Source organism: Hylobates moloch, unplaced genomic scaffold (assembly GCF_009828535.3).
Source record: "Hylobates moloch isolate HMO894 unplaced genomic scaffold, HMol_V3 SCAFFOLD_5, whole genome shotgun sequence".
In the NCBI taxonomy this organism is placed as follows: Eukaryota; Metazoa; Chordata; class Mammalia; order Primates; family Hylobatidae; genus Hylobates; species Hylobates moloch.
In genome coordinates, this window is record NW_026652280.1 from 100,030,026 (window position 1) to 100,052,191 (window position 22,166).

Genomic DNA, 22,166 nt, shown 5'->3' on the forward strand with positions numbered 1-22,166 from the left:
TGTAAACTGGGAGATATGAGGGGCGGGGCGGTGGAGCCCGGGTGGCTGGCGCAGGAAGGAGGTGGGAAGTCCACGGAAACGCGAAACCTGGAGCCCTGCTCCCCACCCCTCTCCATTAATGACGAGGAAGAGCCACCGCCTCTGCCGGGAACGCCAAGGAATACGCGGGCCTGGAGCCTGAAAAGCTGGGTGGGGCTCAAGTGGACGCCCAAATGATCATTAGCAGCCTAGCCAGGGTCCAGAGAGAGGTAGGGACTGGAGGAGCGCTTATTCGAAGGGCAGATCCGACTGCTTCGCCCTGCAGCGCGATCCCCCAACCCCGACAGGGTCTCAGTCCCGAACTACAACTCCCGGGGTGCACCGCGCCGGCCCCCGCCGCCACGCCCCTCCTTCCCGCACCATCCCCATTCCCATCCCCCTCCTCTAGTTCCCGACCTGCGGCAGCCGGAGCTCGGGGAGCGGAGCGTGTTGGGGAGGGGAGCGGGACAGGCGACACAGGAGACAGCGGCGCCGCGGCCTCTCCCCACCAGGCGGCCCCGGATCCCACTGGACGCCCTGAGGGCACACCGACCGCGCCTCTAGAGTCACCCCATGCCGACCCCTCCCCTCTTCTCTAGACTTCTTTCCATCCTTCCCGCTTTTACCCTCCCCACCCCTCCCTGGGCACCAGGCCGCCGCCCCCTCCTCACTCCTGGACCGGCCCTTCTCGGTGCCCCTCTTCCCTAGGGAGATGCGATGAGCCGGTGCCCTCGCGTCCTCATCGTCGCCCCGGGCACGGTGCCCGTCCAGTGCCCGTGGTGGGGAGGGAGCACTCTGCGGTCCCTCCGTGACGCCCCTCGCTTGGCCCCCCCCACAGCTGGCGTCCCTCGGCCATGCCCCAGGGGACCCAGCCAGGGGGTGGGCTCTAGAGAGAGGGGGGTGGAGAGGAGAAAGGACGGGGCCTTGGGCGCCTCTGAGATGCTCCCAAGTGCCAGGGAGGGCCGAGCGAGGGGCAGGCAACCGGGCAGCAGGCATGATGCCCTCGCCTAGTGACTCCAGCCGCTCGCTGACCAGCCGGCCCAGCACCAGGGGCCTTACCCACCTCCGCCTCCACCGACCCTGGCTGCAGGCCCTGCTTACGCTGGGGCTGGTCCAGGTGCTCCTGGGCATCATGGTGGTCACCTTCAGCATGGTGGCCTCTTCCGTCACCACCACCGAGAGCATCAAGAGGTCCTGCCCGTCTTGGGCTGGGTTCTCGGTGAGTTGGGTGCACAGTTGTTGGGTGGGGGAGGCTCCTCGGGCCCCACCCTCCACACCAGCTGCAAGTCCACATCCTCGCCTCTCCTCCCTCTCCTGGTCCTCTGCCTCCTTACAGGGCTGGGTGCATCCTGTGGTGAGGGGCTCACTCAGGAGCCTCCCCTGCCAGGCTGAGCCTGTGCCCACTCTGTCCCCAGCTGGCGTTCTCCGGGGTGGTTGGCATTGTGTCCTGGAAGCGGCCATTCACTCTAGTGGTAGGTGCCAGGGTCCAGTGCCCACTGGGAGGCAGGTGCCCAGCACCCAAGGGGAAGCCCATTTATGTCCTCAAGAAGGGAACTGGCTCCCCAGTTGGTGTCAGCCGGGTGGGCACGAAGTGTCTGTGAAGGAGGGGGACTCTGTCCATAGCAGAGGAGTACTCATGAGGGTCCCAGCCCTGAGTCTGCGCCCTGTTTTCCCCAGATCTCCTTCTTCTCCTTGCTTTCGGTGCTCTGTGTCATGCTTAGCATGGCTGGCTCTGTTCTCTCCTGTAAGAATGCTCAACTGGCCCGAGACTTCCAACAGTGCTCTCTGGTGAGATTTGAGGAGGGAGAGCTGGAAAGAACTGGCTGGGGGAGGTGTGCAGGACACCTCAGTTTGTCCTGACTCAGGCTGCCTCACCCTCCCTGCTCCACTCAGGAAGGAAAGGTCTGTGTGTGCTGTCCCTCTGTTCCCCTCCTCCGGCCCTGTCCAGAGTCGGGGCAGGAACTGAAAGTTGCCCCTAACTCCACCTGTGATGAAGCCCGAGGGGCCCTCAAGGTGAGCTTGCACCCCCCCAAACATCCTCCTGGTTCTCACTCTTGCCTCCTCTCCTGGGGTACTCACAGGCCCATAATGTGTGGAACTTAGCCCTCTCCTGACTCCTCTCCTCCTTTCCCTTCCCCAGAACCTGCTCTTCAGCGTCTGTGGGCTCACCATTTGTGCCGCTATAATCTGTACCCTCTCTGCTATTGTCTGCTGCATTCAAATCTTCTCCCTGGACCTCGTGCATACGGTGAGAAGGGAGCAGGGGCCAGGGCACGCAGGTATGGTGGGGGCAGGGGTGTGTGTGCTGAGACTTGCCTGAGGGAACAATGGCTACAGATCTGGCTTTTGAGCACCAGGGGCTATGGGTTATCTATTATCCTCATCTATTGGAGGAATGGATGTTTAGTGGGGAGGATGAGAAGGGGAGATGGCAGGGAGTGAGTTAAGTATGTGATGCCGGTCTTGGACCAGGAGAGGGGGCTTTAGAGAATGGGACTGGATGGTGGGGTAGAGTCAAGAAGATCCTGCGCTGGGCACCGTGGCTCATTCCTGTAATCCCAGCACTTTGAGAGGCCGAGGCAGGCAGATCACCTGAGGCCAGGAGTTCAGGACCTGCCTGGCCAGCATGGCGAAACCCTGTCTCTATTAAAAATACAAAAATCGGGCCAGGTGCAGTGGCTCACGCCTATAATCCCAGCACTTTGGGAGGCTGAGGAGGGCAGATCACCTGAGATCAGGAGATCGAGACTATCCTGGCTAACATGGTGAAACCCCCGTCTCTACTAAACATACAAAAAATTAGCCAGGCGTGGTGGCGGGCGCCTGTGGTCCCAGCTACCTGGGAGGCTGAGGCAGGAGAATGGCATGAACCCAGGAGGTGGAGCTTGCAGTGAGCTGAGATAGTGCCACTGCACTCCAGCCTGGGTGACAGAGTGAGACTCCGTCTCAAAAAACAAACAAAATACAAAAATTAGCCAAGTGTGGTGGTGGGTGCCTGTAATCCCAGCTACTTGGGAGTCTGAGGCAGGAAAATTGCTTGAACCGGGGAAGCAGAGGCTGCAGTGAGCTGAGATGGTGCCACTGCACTCCAGCCTGGGTGACAAGAGCAAGACTCCATCTCAGAAATATATATACATATATATACACAAAAATTAAGCTGGGCTTGGTGGCTCATGCCTATAATCCCAGCACTTTGGGAGGCCAAGGCAGGAGGATCACCAGATATCAGGAGTTTGACACCAGCCTGGCCAACATGGCAAAACCCCATCTCTACTAAAAATACAAAAATTAGCCGGGTGTGGTGGCGGGCGCCTGTAATCCCAGCTACTCGGAAGACTAAGGCTGGAGAATTGCTTGAACCTGGGAGGCAGAGGTTGCAGTGAGCTGAGATGGAGCCATTGTACTCCAGCCTGGGCGAGAAGAGTGAGACTTCATCTCAAAATAATAATATAATGATAATAATAATAATAATTAGCTGGGCATGGTTGCACACCCTTATAATTCCAGCTACTCAGGAGGCTGAGGCACAGGAATCGCTTGATCCTGGGAGGTGGGGGTTGCAGTGAGCTGAGATCGAGCCACTGCACTCCAGCAACAGAGTCAGACTCTGTCTCAAAAAAAAAAGAAGGTCCTAGATGGAGGTGAGGCTAAAGGGTGGACATTCCTGTGAAGACACAGAATGTATGGAGCTTCTGGATGGAGATGGGGCCATAAAGAGGAGGAATTTGTGGGTGGGCAGGGCCAGAGCTAGAGGCACAGGGTGAGCGTGGGGTTAAGGAGAGCTGATTTTGGGTGAGGGAGGGGCCAGAACTAGAGCTTCTCTCAGGGGATAGGGCCAGAAAAAATAATGTAGATGAGAGAGGAGTTTGGGGGCCCAGGAGGAGCTGTATTCCCAGAATCCAGACTTGCTGACTTGCTCGCTTCCCCAGCAGCTGGCCCCTGAGCGGTCAGTCTCAGGCCCACTGGGACCTCTGGGCTGCACGTCCCCGCCCCCAGCCCCTCTCCTACACACCATGCTGGACCTGGAGGAATTTGTCCCGCCTGTGCCCCCACCGCCCTACTATCCCCCAGAGTATACCTGCAGCTCAGAAACAGATGCACAGAGGTAAGGCCTGGTGGGGTCTTGCTGGGGGAGCTAAGGAAGGGGACTGGGGCTGGGCCTGGATTGCTGGAGAGAGGGATCTTTGTAGAGTAGGAATTATTTCTCCTACATTGACCCTCTTCCTCATCTGCCAGCATCACGTACAATGGCTCCATGGACAGCCCAGTGCCCTTGTACCCTACCGATTGCCCCCCTTCTTATGAAGCGGTCATGGGGCTACGAGGAGACAGCCAGGTGAGAGCACAGCACGGCTTGGGGCGGGCTGGGGAGCCGGGTGTAGCCTGGAAAGCTGAACAGGCTGTAGCCTCTGGATAAAGATAGTAACAGTGGTCAAGGTCTTTACAGCACCAGCACGCCCACTGTCGCCTTTGATCTTCCCTAGAGCCTGGTGAGGTGAGTGGGTTGGAAGCTATCATTTCTGCCATACAGATGTGGAAACTGAGGCTGCACAATTAAGTGACTTGTACAAAGTGACAAGGCTGGTCTGGAATCTGAGTCTCCAGAGCTCTGTCTAGCACATGGGGGTGTTCAGTGTGTAGGGCTGAACCCTTGACGCTGTTTCTTCTGCAGGCCACTCTCTTTGACCCTCAGCTTCACGATGGCTCGTGCATCTGTGAGCGAGTGGCCTCCATTGTAGACGGTGAGCAGGGCGTAATGAGGGGTGGACAAGGGCGGGGCTGCCAGGGATAGCTGGGGTGGGTAGGGATAATAGAAGGGGAAAACAAGGCGGAGTTGGTGGTTTGGGGACAGAGGAGGGCTGCGGCAACTTGGAACCCTGGACTTATTTGTCTCCTCTGAGATAAAGCTGGAGGCACAGTGGCCCCTAGAGTATGAGCTTGGGAGAAGAGGAACTGCCTGGGCAGGGCCAGGCCAGGCTGGTGCTACACAGCGCCCCCTGCCGCCCACAGTGTCCATGGACAGCGGGTCTCTGGTGCTGTCAGCCATTGGTGACCTCCCTGGGGGCTCTAGCCCGTCGGAGGACTCGTGCCTGCTGGAGCTGCAGGGCTCCGTGCGCTCCGTGGACTACGTGCTCTTTCGCTCCATCCAGCGCAGCCGTGCCGGCTACTGCCTCAGCCTGGACTGTGGCCTGCGGGGCCCCTTCGAGGAAAGCCCCCTGCCACGGCGCCCCCCACGGGCCGCCCGCTCCTATTCCTGCTCTGCCCCTGAAGCTCCACCCCCACTGGGTGCCCCCACAGCTGCCCGCAGCTGCCACCGGTTGGAGGGCTGGCCGCCCTGGATGGGACCCTGCTTCCCCGAGCTGAGGCGGCGGGTCCCCCGGGGAGGGGGCCGCCCAGCCGCAGCCCCGCCCACCCGAGCCCCGACTCGTCGCTTCAGCGATAGCTCAGGTTCCCTCACCCCACCGGGGCACCGGCCTCCTCATCCCGCATCCCCACCACCGCTGCTGCTGCCACGGTCCCACAGCGACCCAGGCATCACCACCTCCAGTGACACTGGTGAGCCCCCTCCCCCACTGCCCAGGCTCAGGAGAGGGTAGGCACTGGGAGTTAGGTGGCCAGTGATGCCCACCAGGATTGGGGCACTGTTGAGGTCCCTGAGGAGGAAGAAAGGGTGAGTTCACTCCTCTGGTAGACACTTCTCGGGTACTCACCTCCTAGGGACAGAACATCCATAGCTTAGTAGCTAAAAAAGGAGGATTTTTTTTTTTTTTTTTTTTTTTTTTTGAGATGGAGTCTCTGGCTCTGTTGCCCAGGCTGGAGTGCAGTGGCATGATCTTGGCTCACTGCAACCCGTTTCCTGGGTTCAAGTGACTCTCCTGCTTCAGCCTGCCGAGTAGCTGGGACTACAGGTGTGCGCCACCACGACCGGCTAATTTTTGTATTTTTTTTTTTTTGAGACGGTGTCTCGTTCTGTCACCCAGGCTGGAGTGCAGCCGCGCGATCTGGGCTCACTGCAAGCTCTGCCTCCCGGGTTCATGCCATTCTCCTGCCTCAGCCTCCCGAGTAGCTGGGACTACAGGCACCTGCCACCACGCGTGGCTCCTTTTTTGTATTTTTAGTAGAGATGGGGTTTCACCGTGTTATCCAGGATGGTCTCAATCTCCTGACCTCGTGATCTGCCCGCCTCGGCCTCCCAAAGTGCTGGGATTACAGGCGTGAGCCACTGCACCCGACCAATTTTTGTATTTTTAATAGAGACAGGGTTTCACCATTTTGGCCAGGCTGGTCTTGAACTCCTGACCTCAAGTGATCCACCCGCCTCAGCCTCCCAAAAGGATTTGTTTGAAACCAGTTCCACAACTTTCAGCTTGGTCCACTTATCTGTCCTCCCCAAGCTTCAGCCCTCACTTGTAAAACATGTATAATAATAGTACTTCAGGCCGGGCCTGGTGGCTTGCACCTGTAATCCCAGCACTGTGGGAAGCTGAGGTGGGTGGATCACCTGAGGTTGGGAGTTTGAGACCAGCCTGGCTAACATAGTGAAACCCTATCTCTACTAAAAATACAAAAATTAGCCAGGCGTGGTGGAGCGCGCCTGTAACTCCAGCTACTAATAGGCTAAGGCAGGAGAATCGCTTGAACCTGGAAGGCGGGGGTTGCCGTGAGCCAAGATCATGCCACTGCACTCCAGCCTGGGTGACAGAGACACACTCCATCTCAAAAACACAAACAAACAAAAAACATGTATAATAACAGTACTTCAGCCATAGGCATTGTACTTGAAGATGCTGAGAAAGGAGACAGTGGCCGGGCGTGGCTGTTCACACCTGTAGTCCCATCACTTTGGGAGGCCAAGGCAGGTGGATCACCTGAGGTCAGGAGTTCGAGACCAGCCTGGCCAACATGGTGAAACCCCCATCTCTACTAAAAATTCAAAGATTAGCCGGGCCTGGTGGTGGACGCCTGTAATCCCAGCTACTAGGGAGGCCAAGGCAGGAGAATCGCTTGAACCTGGGAGGCGGAGGTTGCAGTGAGCTGAGATCGCACCACTGCACTCCGGCGTGGGCAACAGAGTGAGACTCCATCTCAAAAAAATAAGAGATAGTAGTGGGGAATGCTCAGCACTGTGCGCCAGGTGCTGAACAACACCACTGCAGTCCCTGTTGTGGTGGATTGTACCATCTAGTTGCTGGCTAATATGGACAGAGATGCTGGCCCTTTGATTGGGGATGGAGTGTGGGAGCTGTGAAAGCTCCTCTGGGCTTGAGTTCCCACAGGAGGGTGGGCGTGTCCACAGAACACTCCCACTCACTCCCTGTCTCCCTTTCTCTCCTCCCCAGCTTACTTCAGGGACCTTTATACCAAAGTGCTTGAGGAAGAAGCTGCTTCTGTTTCCTCTGCAGATACAGGTCAGGCATGTGGTTTGCGCTCCAGGGGTGGGGATTGGGCATGGCTGCCCGGCCCCTCTCCACCCCACAATACCATTCTCTTATCTCTGTCTCTCTGCAGGGCTCTGCTCTGAAGCCTGCCTCTTCCGCCTAGCCCGCTGCCCTTCCCCCAAGTTGCTACGTGCCCGGTCAGCCGAGAAACGGCGCCCTGTGCCCACCTTCCAAAAAGTTCCCCTGCCCTCGGGCCCTGCACCTGCCCACTCCCTGGGGGACCTAAAGGGCAGCTGGCCAGGTCGGGGCCTGGTCACTCGTTTCCTCCAGATATCCAGGAAAGCCCCAGACCCCAGTGGGACTAGAGCTCATGGACATAAGCAGGTAGGAATTCGGGGAGCCAGGAAAGATGTTTGGGAAAGCATGGAGCTTCAGGTTGGGACTTATTGATGATGCCCTTTCTTGTGTCCCTGTCCAGGTGCCCCGGAGCCTGTGGGGCCGGCCTGGCCGAGAGAGCCTCCACCTTCGCAGCTGCGGAGATCTGAGCTCTAGCTCTTCCCTGCGGCGTCTCCTGTCTGGCCGCAGGCTGGAGCGTGGTACCCGCCCCCACAGCCTCAGCCTCAACGGGGGCAGCCGGGAGACTGGGCTCTGATCTGGGCTTCTTGTCACACTGAACACATCCAGCCACAGGCACCAGCTGGTTGGGACCAGCAGCCCCCAGCATCCTCTTGCACTGGCTGGCACAAAAAGAAACCTGCTGTATACCCCCCAACGTGTCCCTTTCCCTCCTACCTCTGGGGTCTCTTGCTGCTTGCCTCTGCTGCTGTGGACTGGGAGAGCTTCTGTCCTGTGCTGCATGGGTATTTAGCCTACGGGGGAGATGCCCCTGTTTATAGCACTGGAGGAGGAAAACAAATTGTTGTCCCCCCCCAGCATGAGAGTGGCTCTTTCTGATTTGCAAGGGCACTATGGTCAGGGCAAAGGCATGGCCCAGGTGTTTAAGTACAGGGTGACGTGTGCCTATGCAATGGGGTGGTAAGGCAGGCACGAAGAGTCCAAAAAATCTAGGTGGCCTCTCAGCTCTGCCACCTCTAGCTGCATGACCTTGGGCAAGCTATGTAACCCCAATTGCCTGATCCATTAAAGATTGTGAAGGTAGAATGTTTGTAAAGCTCTTAACAGTATGTAAGCCTTCAATAAATTTCAGTTTCCCCTTCTTTTCTTGATCATTCTCTGTCACCAGTGAAATTTGTTCTAGTGTCTCTCATATTTAAGAAAACTCAGGACTGGGTATGGTGGCTCACGCTTATAATCCCAGCACTTTAGGAGGCCGAGGCAAGAGGATCGCCTGAGCCTAGGAATTCAAGACCAGCCTGGGCAACATAGTGAGACCCTGTCTCTACAAAAAACAGAAAAAATTAGCCAGGCATGGTGGGACACGCCTGTAGTCCCGACTACTCAGGTGGCTAAGGTGAGAGGATCACTTGAGCTTGGGAAGTCCAGGCTGCAGTAAGCTGTGATTGAGCCACTGCACTACAGCCTAGGCAACAGAGCAAGACCATGTCTCAAAAAAAAAAAAAGAAAAAAGAAACTTTCAAGACACTCTTTCCAATCACTAATTGTAACTCTGCTCCTCCTTTTCACAGCAATAGGTTTTCTTTTTCTTCCCTCCACTCTTAAACATCCATTCTCTTCTCACCCACCCCCATCAGACTCCTTCCCCTATCTTCCCAGCCACTGCTCTGACCAAACTTTCCAGTGACCAAAGTGGTGTCAGACCCAGTGTCCATTTTTCTGCCTGCATCTCACTTGACCTCGAGGCAGCAATTAATACCCATAATCAGCATCTTCTTGGATTTGTCCCTTTGAAAGGAAATATTGGCTATTCTACTTTGTCCTGCTGAACTGCTTAACATTGGAGGGCCCCAGGGCCCTCACCTAAGCCCTCTTTCCTACCTCCACTCTTTCTGTAGGTGGCCCTACTACTAAAGTCCATGGCTTTAAATACCATCTTTCTATGTGTTAATCCATAACTCCAGCCTTGACCTCCCATGAGCGCCATCCAACTCAGCATATCTGCTTGGATGTCTAATGGGCATTTCAGATTCAACATGGCCACAACTGAACTCTTGATTCCCACCCCAGCACCTGTTATTTTTCCACTGTTCCCATCTCAATGGTGCCTCCATTACCCATTTGCACATTCCAAAAGCTCAGGAACCATGGTGACTTCTTTTCCCACATCCAACACAACCAATCCTATCCTGAATTCATCCACATCCCACCACCTCCCCAGCTACCTAGCTCCAGCCACCCTCTCTCCACAACCTCTGAATCAGTCTTTCACTTTTCCCAGCAATCCATTCTCCACTCAGCAAAATGATGATAAAGCATGTCACATCAAGGCTCTGCCTCTAAAAATTTAATGGCTTCCCATTGTATTTAGAATCATCTCTAAACTCCCAGAGACTATGGTCAGCTACAATCTGGCCCACCTTCTGTTCCAGCCAAATTTCCTCCCAGCACAAGGACGTTTGCAACTGCTGTTTTCTAAGCATGAAACCCTTGGCCCCTATATCTGGTGCTGTCACCTAATATCCGGTTTTAGCTCTATTCTCACCATTTCAGTGAGCACCCAATCCCCATCCCAGTCATTCTATCACATAGCCATGGTTTTTTTTGTTTGTTTTGTCTTTTTTTGAGACAGGGTCTTGCTCTGTTACCCAGGCTGGAGTGCAGTGGTGTGATTTGGGCTCACTGCAACCTTCCACCTCCTGGGTTCAAGCAATTCTCCTGCCTCAGCCTCCCGAGTAGCTGGGATTACAGGCGCCCGTCCCCATGCCCGCCCAGCTAAGTTTTGTATTTTTAGTAGAGATAGGGTTTCACCATGTTGGCCAGGCGGGTCTCAAACTACTGACCTCAAGTAATCTGCCTGCCTCGGTCTCCCAAAGTGCTGGGATTACAGGTGTGACTCACTGCGCCTGGCCACATAGCCATGGTTTGAGCACGTATCACTATCTAAAATTATTTTTGGTTTATATATTTGTGTCGTCCCATAGAATGTTAAGGTCCCAAGATCAGAAACTTGCTCATTGCAGTGGGTCTAACACTCAGTAGATCCTCAACAAACATTCGTTAAGATACTAAAGTGAGCCGGGCGCGGTGGCTCAAGCCTGTAATCCCAGCACTTTGGGAGGCCGAGGCGGGCGGATCACAAGGTCAGGAGATCGAGACCATCCTGGCTAACATGGTGAAACCCCGTCTCTACTAAAAATACAAAAAATTAGCAGGGCGGGATGGCGGGTGCCTGTAGTCCCAGGTACGCGGGAGGCTGAGGCAGGAGAATGGCGTGAACCCGGGAGGCGGAGCTTGTAGTGAGCCGAGATCGTGCCACTGCACTCCAGCCTGGGCGACAGAGCAAGACTCCGTCTCAAAAAAAAAAAAAGATACTAAAGTGGCAGGGTGGGGCCCTGTAAACAGCTTCAGGACCCTGTGCTTGTAGGGGCAACGTGGTGCCCTCCAAGGAAGACAGGGAGGAGGGAGGAGCACTGCCCAGAGATGGCGTCAGGCGGCAAGACTTCTTGAATAATTCCCCATCGTAACAACCCAGCCTCAGGAAGGGCTGGGGCACGGCCAGGACGAAACATTAGGTAGGAGGCGGTAGACAGTGGGATTCCCACGGGGCAGCTTCTGGGCACTGGACGTTCCCTAACCTGAGGCTCTCTAAAGAGGAAGGTTAGGAATCTTCCGAGCCTCGGTGGGCTGGACTCACTGTGGGAATTCAATCGCCCCCATCTACCAAGACTGTGCTGGCGGGAAAACGCCGACACGCATGAGTAGTTCTCGCGTCCGGCGCTCTCTCCCTTTCCAAATACGCTTGCGCCCCATCTGGGCTACGGCTGGCCAGCGAGAGTTGTCCGTCTTCAAGTTGACCAATGAAACTTGTAGAAGGGCTCTGAGTCCCGCCTCTGGACGAGTGACCGTCTCTTTTCTAAGCGAGGCCCCTCCCCGCCTCCCCAGGGCTGCTTTTCTCGCGGCTGCGGGTGGTGGGGCTGCATGATGGCTTCAGCTTCTTGCTGCGCGGGGCCCCAGTCTCCACTCCCACCCACGCGCCTTCGCAGGCTGCGGTGGGATTTCGTTTTGCCTCCGGTTGGGGCTGCTGTTTCTCTTCGCCGACGGTAGGCTTAATGAATATTTCGACCTTTGGATCTTAGCTGTCCTCTGCCTGCGTTCGCACTTAATCTTTTTCACCATTATTATTATTATTTTATTATTATTTTTTTTTGACAGAGTCTCGCCCTGTCGCCCAGGCTGGAGTGTAATGGCGCCTTCTTGGCTCACTGCAACCTCCGCCTCCCGGGTTCAAGTGATTCTCCTACCTCAGCCTCCCAAGTACGTGGGATTACAGGCACCCGCCACCACGCACGGCTAATTTTTTGTATCTTTTAGTAGAGACGGGGTTTCACCATGTTGGTCAGGCTGGTCTCCAGTTCCTGACCTCGTGATCCGCCCGCCTCGGTCTCCCAAACAGCTGTGATTATAGGCGTAAGCCACCGCGCCCGGCCAACCATCATTATTATTTTTAACGGTAAGGATGGTCAGATTTTACTAATGAAGAAGAGATTATAAAATCTTCAAGTCCTTATATCCACTTGCTTTTTGATGGGTGGAGTGGGAAGAAGGTTATATAATTCATACATTCTTCAGACATGTGACAAACATTCACGGAGCCCGGCGACAAGCGCCGGGTTGGGATTCGCACTGGAGCTGCAGATGGGTGCCAGGATGGACTGGTCCCTACCCTACCCTGCCCGCTGACGAAAACAGGCCATTGTTTTTGATGAACTGGGCGCTATAACTGCCATTAAGCCATTTGTACAATTAATCACAACAGTGATAAGAGCGACAAAGGAGCTACTCGGGAGGCCAAGTCGGGAGGATCGCTTGAGGCCAAGAGTTTGAGACCAGCCTGGGCGATAGAGCAAGACACTGTCTCAAAAAAGGCGTTGGGTGGGGGGGTGGTAGTGACAAAGATGTGAGGGCTATGAGTTTGTGTTACAGGAGATGTGGGGTTGAGGCTACTTGGGGCGAGGTTCTTAGAGAAAGTTACATCTGGGCTGAATTCTGAAAGTGTTAACTAGGCTAAACGGTGGGGAAGAGTGGAGCGTGCTAAGGAAGGGATGAAAAACCTGGCAAGTCCATGGCAGGCTGTAATTGGATGCTGGTATCCCTCTACACTCGCCTTCTACCGTCTGATTTTATTTACTTATTTATTTTGAGACAGAGTCTCTGTCGCCCAGGCTGGAGTGCAGTGGCTCTGTGATCTCGGCTCACTGCAACTTCCACTTCCCGGGTTTAAGTGATTCTCCTGCCTCAGCCTCCCAAATAGCTGGGATTAAAGACACGCACCACCATACCATGCCCGGCTAATTTTTGTATTTTTGGTAGAGACAGGGTTTCACCATATTGACCAGACTTGTCTCGAACTTCTGACCGCAGGTGATCCACTTGCCTCAGCCTCCCAAAGTGCTGGGATTACAGGCATGTGCCACTGCGCTTGGCCCAGATGTGTATTTTTAAAAGATCACTTTAGGCTGGGCGTGGTGGTTCACTCCTGTAATCACTTTGGGAGGCCGAGGCGGGTGGATTACGAGGTCAGGAGATTGAGACCACGGTGAAACCCCGTCTCTACTAAAAAATACAAAAAATTAGCCAGGCGCAGTGGCGGGCGCCTGTAGTCCCAGCTACTCGGGAGGCTGAGGCAAGAGAATGGTGTGAACCCGGGAGGTAAAGCTTGCAGTGAGCTGAGATCACGCCACTGCACTCCAGCCTGGGCGACAGAGTGAGACTCTGTCTCAAAAAAAAAAAAAAAAAAAAAAGCCTGGGCACTGTGGCTCAAGCATGTAATCCCAGCACTTTGGGAGGCCGAGATGGGAGGATTGCTTGAGCCCAGGAGTTCGAGACTAGCCTGTACAACACAGGAAGATCCCATCTTTACTTCCTGCTGACAGGTCAACAATTAAAAACAATTTAAAAATTAAAGACAGCCATTTGTCTCTACAAAAATTAGCACACACCTGGAGTCCCAGCTTTTCAGGAGGCTGAGGTGGCAGGATCACTTGAGTCCAGGAGATCGAGGCTGCAGTGAACCCTAATTGCAGCACTTCACTCCAGCCTGGGTGACAGAGTGAGACCCTGTCTCTAAAAGAAAGAAAAATTTTAAAATCCCAAACATTTAGAAGGAAGCTTAAATAGAAAATATTGTCTTGAGGCTGGGCGCGGTGACACATGCCTGTAATCCCAGCACTTTGGGAGGCCGAGGCAGGTGGATGACGAGGTCAGGAGTTCGAGACCAGCCTGGCCAACATGGTGAAACCCCGTCTCTACTAAAAACATAAAAATTAGCTGGGCATGGTGGCAAGCACCTGTAATCCCAGCTGCTCGGGAGTCTGAGGCCAGAGAATCACTTGAACCTGGGAGGCAGAGGTTGCAGCGAGCCAAGATCATGCCACTACACTCCAGCCTGGGCAACAAGAACAAAACTCCATCTCAAAAAAAAAGAAAAGAAGAAGAAAAGGCCAGGTGCAGTGGCTCACGCCTGTAATCCCAGCACTTTGGGAGGCCAAGGCGGGCAGATCATCGAAGGTCAGGAGTTCGAGACCAGCCAGACCAACATGGAGAAACCCCATCTCTACTAAAAATACAAAATTAGCTGGGCCTGGTGGCACATGCTTGTAATCCTAGCTACTCGGGAGGCTGAGTAGGAGAATTGCTTGAACCTGGAGGCAGAGGTTACAGTGAGCCGAGATCATGCCATTGCCCTCCAGCCTGGGCAACAAGAGTGAAACTCTGTCTCAAAAAAAAAAAAAAAAAGTCCGGGCACCGTGGCTCACACCTGTAATTCTGTAATCCCAGCACTTTGGGAGGCCGAGGAGGGCAGATCACGAAATCAGGAGATCCAGACTATCCTGGCTAACACGGTGAAACTCCGTCTCTACTGAAAATAGAAAAAACGAGCCGGCTGTGGTGGCGGGCGCCTGTAGTCCCAGCTACTTGGGAGGCTGAGGCAGGAGAACTGCTTGAACCCAGGAGGCGGAGGTTCCAGTGAGCTGAGATCGTGCCACTGCACTCCAGCCTGGGCGACAGAGAGATACTCCATCTCAAAAAAAAAAAAAAAAAAAAAAAAACAGAAAAGAAAAGCGGACTGGGCACGGTGCCTCTCACCCTGTAATCCTAGCACTTTGCAAAGCCAAGGCGGGAGGATCCTTTGAGTTTAGGAGTTTGAGACCAACCTGCCCAACACAGTAAGACCCTGTCTCTACAAAAAATACAGAAATTAGCCAGGTGTGGTGGTGTGCGCCTATAGTCCCAGCTATTCTGGAGGCTGAGGTGGGTGGATTGCTTGAGTCCGAGAGGCAGAGGTTGCACTGAGCCAAAATCAAGCCACTACACTCCATCCAGGGCAACATATGGAGACCCTGTCTCAAACAAACAAACAAAAAATTGCTCAGTACCTGGCCAGAAAAGAAGAGGCTCACTATGCAGAGGGGAAGTGGAGATGGTTGGACTTCTAAACTCCATAGAGCAGGAGAGGCAAATGTAGAATGTGCTCAGGAAATATCTGTGAGATGAATGAACTTGAGGGAAGTAAGGTACTAGATATTACCTGCCCTACCCAGAACAAATCCTGTGCAACGTTTCCTTGAAAAGTGAGAAGTCTGGAAGGAGTGGATACTGACATAGTGAAGCAACTAGTTCAATTCTACAACTTGATAGCTACCCCTGTGCCAGGCTGTCTACAAGGATATTTAGAATGAGTAAGACATTCCTTCCAGGAACAGAGGCCTAACATGTTGCAATGTTTAGTGTCAAGCAGTGCACTAGAGACACATTTTCACACTCAAACCTCACAACAACTCTATGAGGTAGGAGTTATTACTCCCCTTTTATAGATGAAACAGAGGCTTAGAGTGATTGATTTATTGAAGGTCAAACAGCCAGTAAATGGTGTAGCCAGGATTCCAACCTTGCCATCTCACTGAGACTGTACTTAATTACTGGAGAGACTGGGTGTGGTGGCTCACGTTATAATCCCAGCACCTTGGGAGGCTGAGGCTGGTGGATCACTTGAGGTCAGGGGTTCGAGACCAGCCTGGCCAACATGGTGAAACCCTATCTCTACTAAAAATACAAAAATTAGCTAGGCATGATGGTGGGCTCCTGTAATCCCAGCTACTCAGGAGGCTGAGGCAGGGCAATTGCTTGAATCAGGGAAGTGGAGGTTGCAGTGAGCCGAGATCACACTGCACTCCAGCCTGGGCAACAGGGCAAGACTCTGTCTCAAAACCAAAAAAAAAAAAAAATTACTGGAGGAACCTAGAAGAAGAAATGATCAATTTTGCTTGGAGTGTATCTAGAAAGACTTCACTGAGATCATTTAAAGAACAAAAAAGATGGCTGGGGTCCAGCGCAGTGGCTCATGCCTGTAATCCCAGCACTTTCGGATACCAAGGCAGGCAGATCACCTGAGGTCCAGAGTTCCAGACCAGCCTGGCCAACATAGCGAAACTGCATCTCTACTAAAAATAAAAAAATTAGCCGAGCATGTTGGAGGGCACCTGTAATCCCAGCTACTTGGGAGGCTGAGGCAGGAGAATCACTCGAACCCAGGAGGCAGACGTTGCACTGAGCCTGGGCAACAGAGTGAGACTCTGTCTCAAAAAACAACAACAAAAAAATACAAACAACAAATAAGTAGTTCCCAGGTGCCCACCAAGTGGTCAGGCACTGCGATTACCTCACTGACTGCAGTAACCGCCCTTTAAGGTTGTGGCATTGCCTCCATTTTCCAGGCAAGGAAATGGGCTGAGAGCTGTGGTTAGTCAGGTCATGACTGTGCCACTCCCACTAAATCTCATTTGATGTGGTTCATGAGGCCACACCACGGACAACTTCCTCTTTGTGTCCACTGAGGATATGGCTTTGTAAAACACTTTCTGGTTTCTGAACGACTTTACAAACCTCCCTGTCCTGTGAGGAAGGAAGAACAGTTATTACTATCTGTATCTGATGATGAAACAAGGGACGCTGCAGAGGAGCCGCACTGACCACTCCCTCTCTCCATTCCTGTCATCCCACTGCCAGTGTCCCACCCTCCTTGTGCCCTGCACTTCACTGGCTAATAAGCCCCCTCACTTTTTCCTCTGTGAAGCCATCGTGGATAATTCCCCACCCACGAATGGTCCTCCTCATCTCAGAGAGCTCTCCATGCACACCTGTTACCGTTTCTGTCTTTATCTGTAAATATATGTGTGTCTGACTTCCATGCCTCACGCACCTCTATAGGGCAAAGACTGTGTGTTAAACATCTCGGTAGTGTCAGTATTTTGCACAGTGAAGTTTTTTTTTTTATTATTATATTAGCAGCTTTATTTGTACCTTTTTGACATTTCTATCAAAAAAGCAGTGTGCCTGCTGTGGTTCCCATCCTCTGGGATTTAGGAGCCTCTACCGCATTCTCCACGCAAATCTGTGTTCTAGGCTCTTCCTAAAGTTGTCATTCACATATACCCTCCAGAATTTTATAGGGTGTATAATCTATAACAACTCGGAGGAAGCCAATTGCCCTTTAGAAATATGGCTGCAATTGCCTCACTTCCTGTGTCATGTGACACTCCCAGTCATCACATGACCCATCCACGTCAGGAAGCCGGAATTACTTGCAGGGCTAACCTAGTGCCTATAGCTAAGGCAGGTACCTGCATCCTTGTTTTTGTTTAGTGGATCCTCTATCCTTCAGAGACTCTGGAACCCCTGTGCTCTTCTCCTCATCTAGTGACCCTGAGGTGATGGAGTTTTCAAGTCCTTCCAGAGAGGTAAGAGAGAGAGCTCCCAATCAGCATTGTCACAGTGCTTCTGGAATCCTAGCACTGGAATTCAATGAATGACAGACTCTCTTTGAATCCAGGGCCATCATGGCTCTTTGAGCAAGGCACAGATGGAGGGAGGGGTCGAAGTCGAAATGGGTGGGAAGAGTGGTGGGGAGCATCCTGATTTGGGGTGGGCAGAGAGTTGTCATCAGAAGGGTTGCAGGGAGAGCTGCACCCAGGTGTCTGTGGGCCTTGTCCTAATGAATGTGGGAGACTAGGCCATGGGCACCCAAAGGCAGCTAAGCCCTGCCCAGGAGAGTAGTTGAGGGGTGGAGAGGGGCTTGCTTTTCAGCCACTCCTCATTCTGTCCTCAGGAATGTCCCAAGTCTTCAGGTACAGTAAGCATCATGGCTGGCAGCCTCACAGGATTGCTTCTACTTCAGGCAGTGTCGTGGGCATCAGGTGAGTGAGTCAAGGCAGTGGGGAGGTAGCACAGAGGCTCCCTTCTGCCTCATAGTCCTTTGGTAGCCTTCCAGTAAGCTGGTGGTAGACTTTTAGTAGGTGCGCAATAAATCCTTTTGAGTGACTGAGACCAACTTTGGGGTGAGGACTTTTGAAACCGTCTTCAGTCTCTCCGAGCAGCTGTGTCCGTTCACCACATCCTCGTCAGACCTCACCTCTGCTTGTGCTCCTTCCCTCCCAGGTGGTGCCCCTGCATCCCTAAAAGCTTCAGCTACAGCTCAGTGGTCTGTGTCTGCAATGCCACATACTGTGACTCTTGACCCCCTGACCTTTCCTGCTCTAGGTACCTTCAGCCACTATGAGAGCAGAAGCAGTGGGCGTCGGATGGAGCTGAGTACGGGACCATCCAGGCTAATTGCACCGGCACAGGTAAACATTACACCCTTCACTCCCCGGGGCCAGGCTGGGTCCTCCTAGAGGTAAATGGTGTCAGTGATCACCATGGAGTTTCTCCCCTGGGCACTGATACCCTTATTCCCTGTGGATGTCCTCAGGCCTGCTACTGATCCTGCAGCTAGAAGTTCCAGAAAGTGAAGGGATTTGGAGGGGCCGTGACAGATGCAGCTGCCCTCAACATCCTTGCCCTGTCACCCCCTGCGCAGAATTTGCTACTTAAATTGTACTTCTCTGAAGAAGATGAGGAGGAAGGGGACAAGATGACATAGAGCCATTGACACTTTTCTTTGCCCATTCTTCGGACCCTGACTTCTGCCCATCCTTGACATTTGGTTCCTGTCTTAATGCCCAGTGAAATAATATTTCTGTGCCAATCATCTGCTAACTGCTTATGGACTCAGGCTCAGAAAGGCCTGTGCTTCACCCAGGTGCCGGCTTCCACAGGTTCCAACCCAGGAGCCCAAGTTCCCTTTGGCCCTGACTCAGACACTATTAGGACTGGCAAGTGATAAGCAGAGTCCCATACTCTCCTATTAACTCAGACTACCATATCTTGATCATCCTTTTCTATAGGAATCGGATATAACATCATCCGGGTACCCATGGCCAGCTGTGACTTCTCCATCCGCACCTACACCTATGCAGACACTCCTGATGATTTCCAGTTGCACAACTTCAGCCTCCCAGAGGAAGATACCAAGCTCAAGGTAGGCATTCTAGCTTTTTCAGGCCCTGATGGCCCTGATGTCTGGGGGTTGAGAAGCTGTAGGGGTAGGTCTGCTTGTGGAGACATTTTGTCCCCTGCTGTTTTGTCCCGGGGGGGGGAGGGGGGGGGGTGATGGCTGAACCGGATGCACTGGTTGGGCTAGTATGTGTTCCAAATCTGGGTGCTTCTCTCTTCACTGCCTTTGTCTCTAGATACCCCTGATTCACCGAGCCCTGCAGTTGGCCCAGCGTCCCATTTCACTCCTTGCCAGCCCCTGGACATCACCCACTTGGCTCAAGACCAATGGAGCGGTGAATGGGAAGGGGTCACTCAAGGGACAGCCCGGAGACATCTACCACCAGACCTGGGCCAGATACTTTGTGAAGTAAGGGATCAGCAAGGATGTGGGATCAGGACTGGCCTCCCCTTTGGCCACGCTGATCTGTGTCCCAACCCTCAACCTGGTTCCACTTCCAGATCTGCCTGTCCTCAGCTCACCTTTCTACCTTCTGGGCCTTTCAGACTTGGATCTGTCAGTCTTGCCCACTCCATCAGGCTTCCTGTTCTCTTGGTCTGCTCCACCTTCTTGGCTGGATCATTCATGACCTTTCTCTTGCCAGGTTCCTGGATGCCTATGCTGAGCACAAGTTACAGTTCTGGGCAGTGACAGCTGAAAATGAGCCTTCTGCTGGGCTGTTGAGTGGATACCCCTTCCAGTGCCTGGGCTTCATCCGTGAACATCAGTGAGACTTCATTGCCCGTGACCTAGGTCCTACCCTCGCCAACAGTACTCACCACAATGTCTTCCTATTCATGCTGGATGACCAACGCTTGCTGCTGCCCCACTGGGCAAAAGTGGTAAGGCCCAGGCCTCCATGGCGCTCCAGTGACCTTCAAATCCAGCGTCCAAATGACTGGCTCCCAAACTTAGAGGGATTTCTCTACCCAACTATGGATCCTAGAGCACCTTTCCTCTGGACCTCCAGGGTGCCATGGATCCCCACAGTTGTGACTTTAAACCTCTCTAGGCTGGGGGTGGTAGCTCATGCCTATGATCCCAGCACTTTGAGAACCCAAGGTGGGTGGATCACTTGAACCTAAGGAGTTCAAGATGAGCCTGGGAAACATGGTGAAACTCCATCTCTCCAAAAAAAAGAAAAAAAAGAAAAAAAAAGTTAGCCGGGTGTGGTGATGGCAGGCCTATAGTCCCAACTATTCTGGAGGCTACGGCGGGAGGTTTAGTTGAGCCTAGAATTCGAGGCTGCAGTGAGCTATGATTGTGCCACTGTACTCCAGCCTGTGTGACAGAGTGAGACCCTGTCTCAAAAACAAAAGCAAAAAATCCCTCCCAAAACCTCTCTAGTTGCATTCTTCCCACCACCCAATTCAGGATTCCTACAAGAGTAACTAGAAGTTCCAGAAGCCTGTGTGCAAAGTCCAGGGTCAGTTGCTCTTCCTTTGCAGGTACTGATAGACCCAGAAGCAGCTAAGTATGTTCATGGCATTGCTGTACATTGGTACCTGGACTTTCTGGCTCCAGCCAAAGCCACCCTAGGGGAGACACACCGCCTGTTCCCCAACACCATGCTCTTTGCCTCAGAGGCCTGTGTAGGCTCCAAGTTCTGGGAGCAGAGTGTGCGGCTAGGCTCGTGGGATCGAGGGATGCAGTACAGCCACAGCATCATCACGGTAAGCCACCCCAGTCTCCCTGCAAAGCAGACCGCAGACCCCTTACTAGTCTTACCAAAGACTGACAGAAGCCCTTCCTGTCCAGCTTTCCCCAGCTAGCCTGCCCTTTTGGGCAACTCTGGGGAACCATGATTCCCTGTCTTGCCTTTCCTTCACAGGTCTGCACACCTCATTGCCCCTTTTGCAACTACTGAGGCACTTGCAGCTGCCTCAGACTTCTCAGCTCCCCTTGAGATGCCTGGATCTTCACACCCCCAACTCCTTAGCTACTAAGGAATGTGCCCTTCAGCCCTTCACAGGGCTGAGCTACCCACAGCCGCCTCTCCCTCATGTGACCCTTACCTACACTCTCTGGGGACCCCCAGTGTTGAGCCTTTGTCTCTTTGCCTTTGTCCTTACCCTAGAACCTCCTGTACCATGTGGTCGGCTGGACCGACTGGAACCTTGCCCTGAACCCTGAAGGAGGACCCAATTGGGTGCGTAACTTTGTCGACAGTCCCATCATTGTAGACATCACCAAGGACACGTTTTACAAACAGCCCATGTTCTACCACCTTGACCACTTCAGGTGAGTGGAGAGCGGGCACCCCCATTCCATACCAGGCCTATCATCTCCTACATTGGATGGCTTACATCACTCTACACCACGAGGGAGCAGGAAGGTGTTTAGGGTGGAACCTCGGGAGAGGCACACCCATCCCCTTTTGCACCATGGAGGCAGGAAGTGACCAGGTAGCAACAGACAACCCCAATGCCTGAAGCTGGACTGCGATGCAGAAAAGCAGGGTCAGTGCCCAGCAGCATGGCTCCAGGCCTAGAGAGCCAGGGCAGAGCCTCTGCAGGAGTTATGGGGTGGGTATGTGGGTGGGTGACTTCTTAGATGAGGGCTTCATGGGAGGTATCCTGAGGGACTCTGACCATCTGTTCCCACATTCAGCAAGTTCATTCCTGAGGGCTCCCAGAGAGTGGGGCTGGTTGCCAGTCAGAAGAACGACCTGGGCCGGGCGCGGTGGCTCAGGCTTGTAATCCCAGCACTTTGGGAGGCCAAGGCAGGCGGATCACGAGGTCAGGAGATCGAGACCACGGTGAAACCCCGTCTCTACTAAAAATACAAAAAATTAGCCGGGCGTGGTGGCGGGCGCCCGTAGTCCCAGCTACTCCGGAGGTTGAGGCAGGAGAATGGCGTGACCCCGGTAGGTGGAGCTTGCAGTGAGCCGAGATCGCGCCACTGCACTCCATCCTGGGTGACAGAGACAGACTCCGTCTCAAAAAAAAAAACAACGACCTGGACACAGTGGCACTGATGCATCCTGATGGCTCTGCTGTTGTAGTTGTGCTAAACCGGTGAGGGCAATGGTGAGGTCTGGAAAGTGGGGTGAAGACAGGGTCGGGGGCCTTGGCAGGATCACACTCTTAGCTTCTCCTCCCTGCTCCCTAGCTCCTCTAAGGATATGCCTCTTACCATCAAGGATCCTGCTGTGGGATTCCTGGAGACAATCTCACCTGGCTACTCCATTCACACCTACCTGTGGCGTCACCAGTGATGGAGCAGATACTCAAGGAGGCACTGGGCTCAGCCTGGGCATT

General features: G+C 53.6%; 3 protein-coding genes across 5 annotated transcripts in view; all 3 read left to right on the forward strand.

Moving 5' to 3' along the window:
* The first annotated feature begins 188 nt into the window (after positions 1 to 188).
* ENTREP3 (endosomal transmembrane epsin interactor 3) lies at positions 189 to 8,623 on the forward strand. 3 transcript variants are annotated; one of them, XM_032154325.2, is made up of 12 exons: positions 189 to 1,237; positions 1,434 to 1,490; positions 1,696 to 1,806; positions 1,912 to 2,031; positions 2,159 to 2,266; positions 3,948 to 4,123; positions 4,255 to 4,354; positions 4,691 to 4,760; positions 5,029 to 5,574; positions 7,359 to 7,427; positions 7,528 to 7,781; positions 7,876 to 8,623. In XM_032154325.2, exons 1-12 carry the CDS (start codon positions 1,013 to 1,015, stop codon positions 8,047 to 8,049), a joined length of 2,010 nt encoding a protein of 669 aa, XP_032010216.1. In that variant the 5' UTR covers positions 189 to 1,012; the 3' UTR covers positions 8,050 to 8,623. The 3 variants fall into 3 exon arrangements, with proteins under 3 accessions (XP_032010216.1, XP_032010217.1, XP_032010218.1); XM_032154326.2 differs by having other exon boundaries at positions 195 to 1,237; positions 3,951 to 4,123; XM_032154327.2 differs by lacking the exons at positions 1,434 to 1,490; positions 1,696 to 1,806; positions 1,912 to 2,031 and having other exon boundaries at positions 199 to 1,237; positions 3,951 to 4,123.
* An 8,454-nt stretch (positions 8,624 to 17,077) lies between these two features.
* On the forward strand, positions 17,078 to 22,160 carry GBA1 (glucosylceramidase beta 1). Its single transcript, XM_058439212.1, is given in 13 exon segments — positions 17,078 to 17,272; positions 17,641 to 17,732; positions 17,970 to 18,044; positions 18,046 to 18,131; positions 18,134 to 18,157; positions 18,758 to 18,891; positions 19,103 to 19,275; positions 19,511 to 19,748; positions 20,355 to 20,579; positions 20,984 to 21,141; positions 21,511 to 21,574; positions 21,865 to 21,923; positions 22,018 to 22,160. Coding segments are annotated over 13 exon segments (1,461 nt in total). The 5' UTR covers positions 17,078 to 17,245; the 3' UTR covers positions 22,124 to 22,160.
* THBS3 (thrombospondin 3) overlaps positions 21,010 to 22,166 on the forward strand; it is a 54,265-nt gene continuing 53,108 nt past the window's right edge. Inside the window, exon 1 of the mRNA XM_058439207.1 lies at positions 21,010 to 21,147. The gene's annotated coding sequence lies outside the window, so the exon portion shown is untranslated. The remainder of the gene's footprint in view (positions 21,148 to 22,166) is intronic.

Bases quoted from the DNA above. Each gene is read 5' to 3' on its own strand.
- ENTREP3 (XM_032154325.2), top strand. From the start codon at position 1,013: ATGATGCCCTCGCCTAGTGACTCCAGCCGCTCGCTGACCAGCCGGCCC. The intron at 5,575-7,358 runs GTGAGCCCCCTC...TCTCCTCCCCAG, and splicing joins CACCACCTCCAGTGACACTG to CTTACTTCAGGGACCTTTAT. The intron at 7,428-7,527 runs GTCAGGCATGTG...GTCTCTCTGCAG, and splicing joins TGTTTCCTCTGCAGATACAG to GGCTCTGCTCTGAAGCCTGC.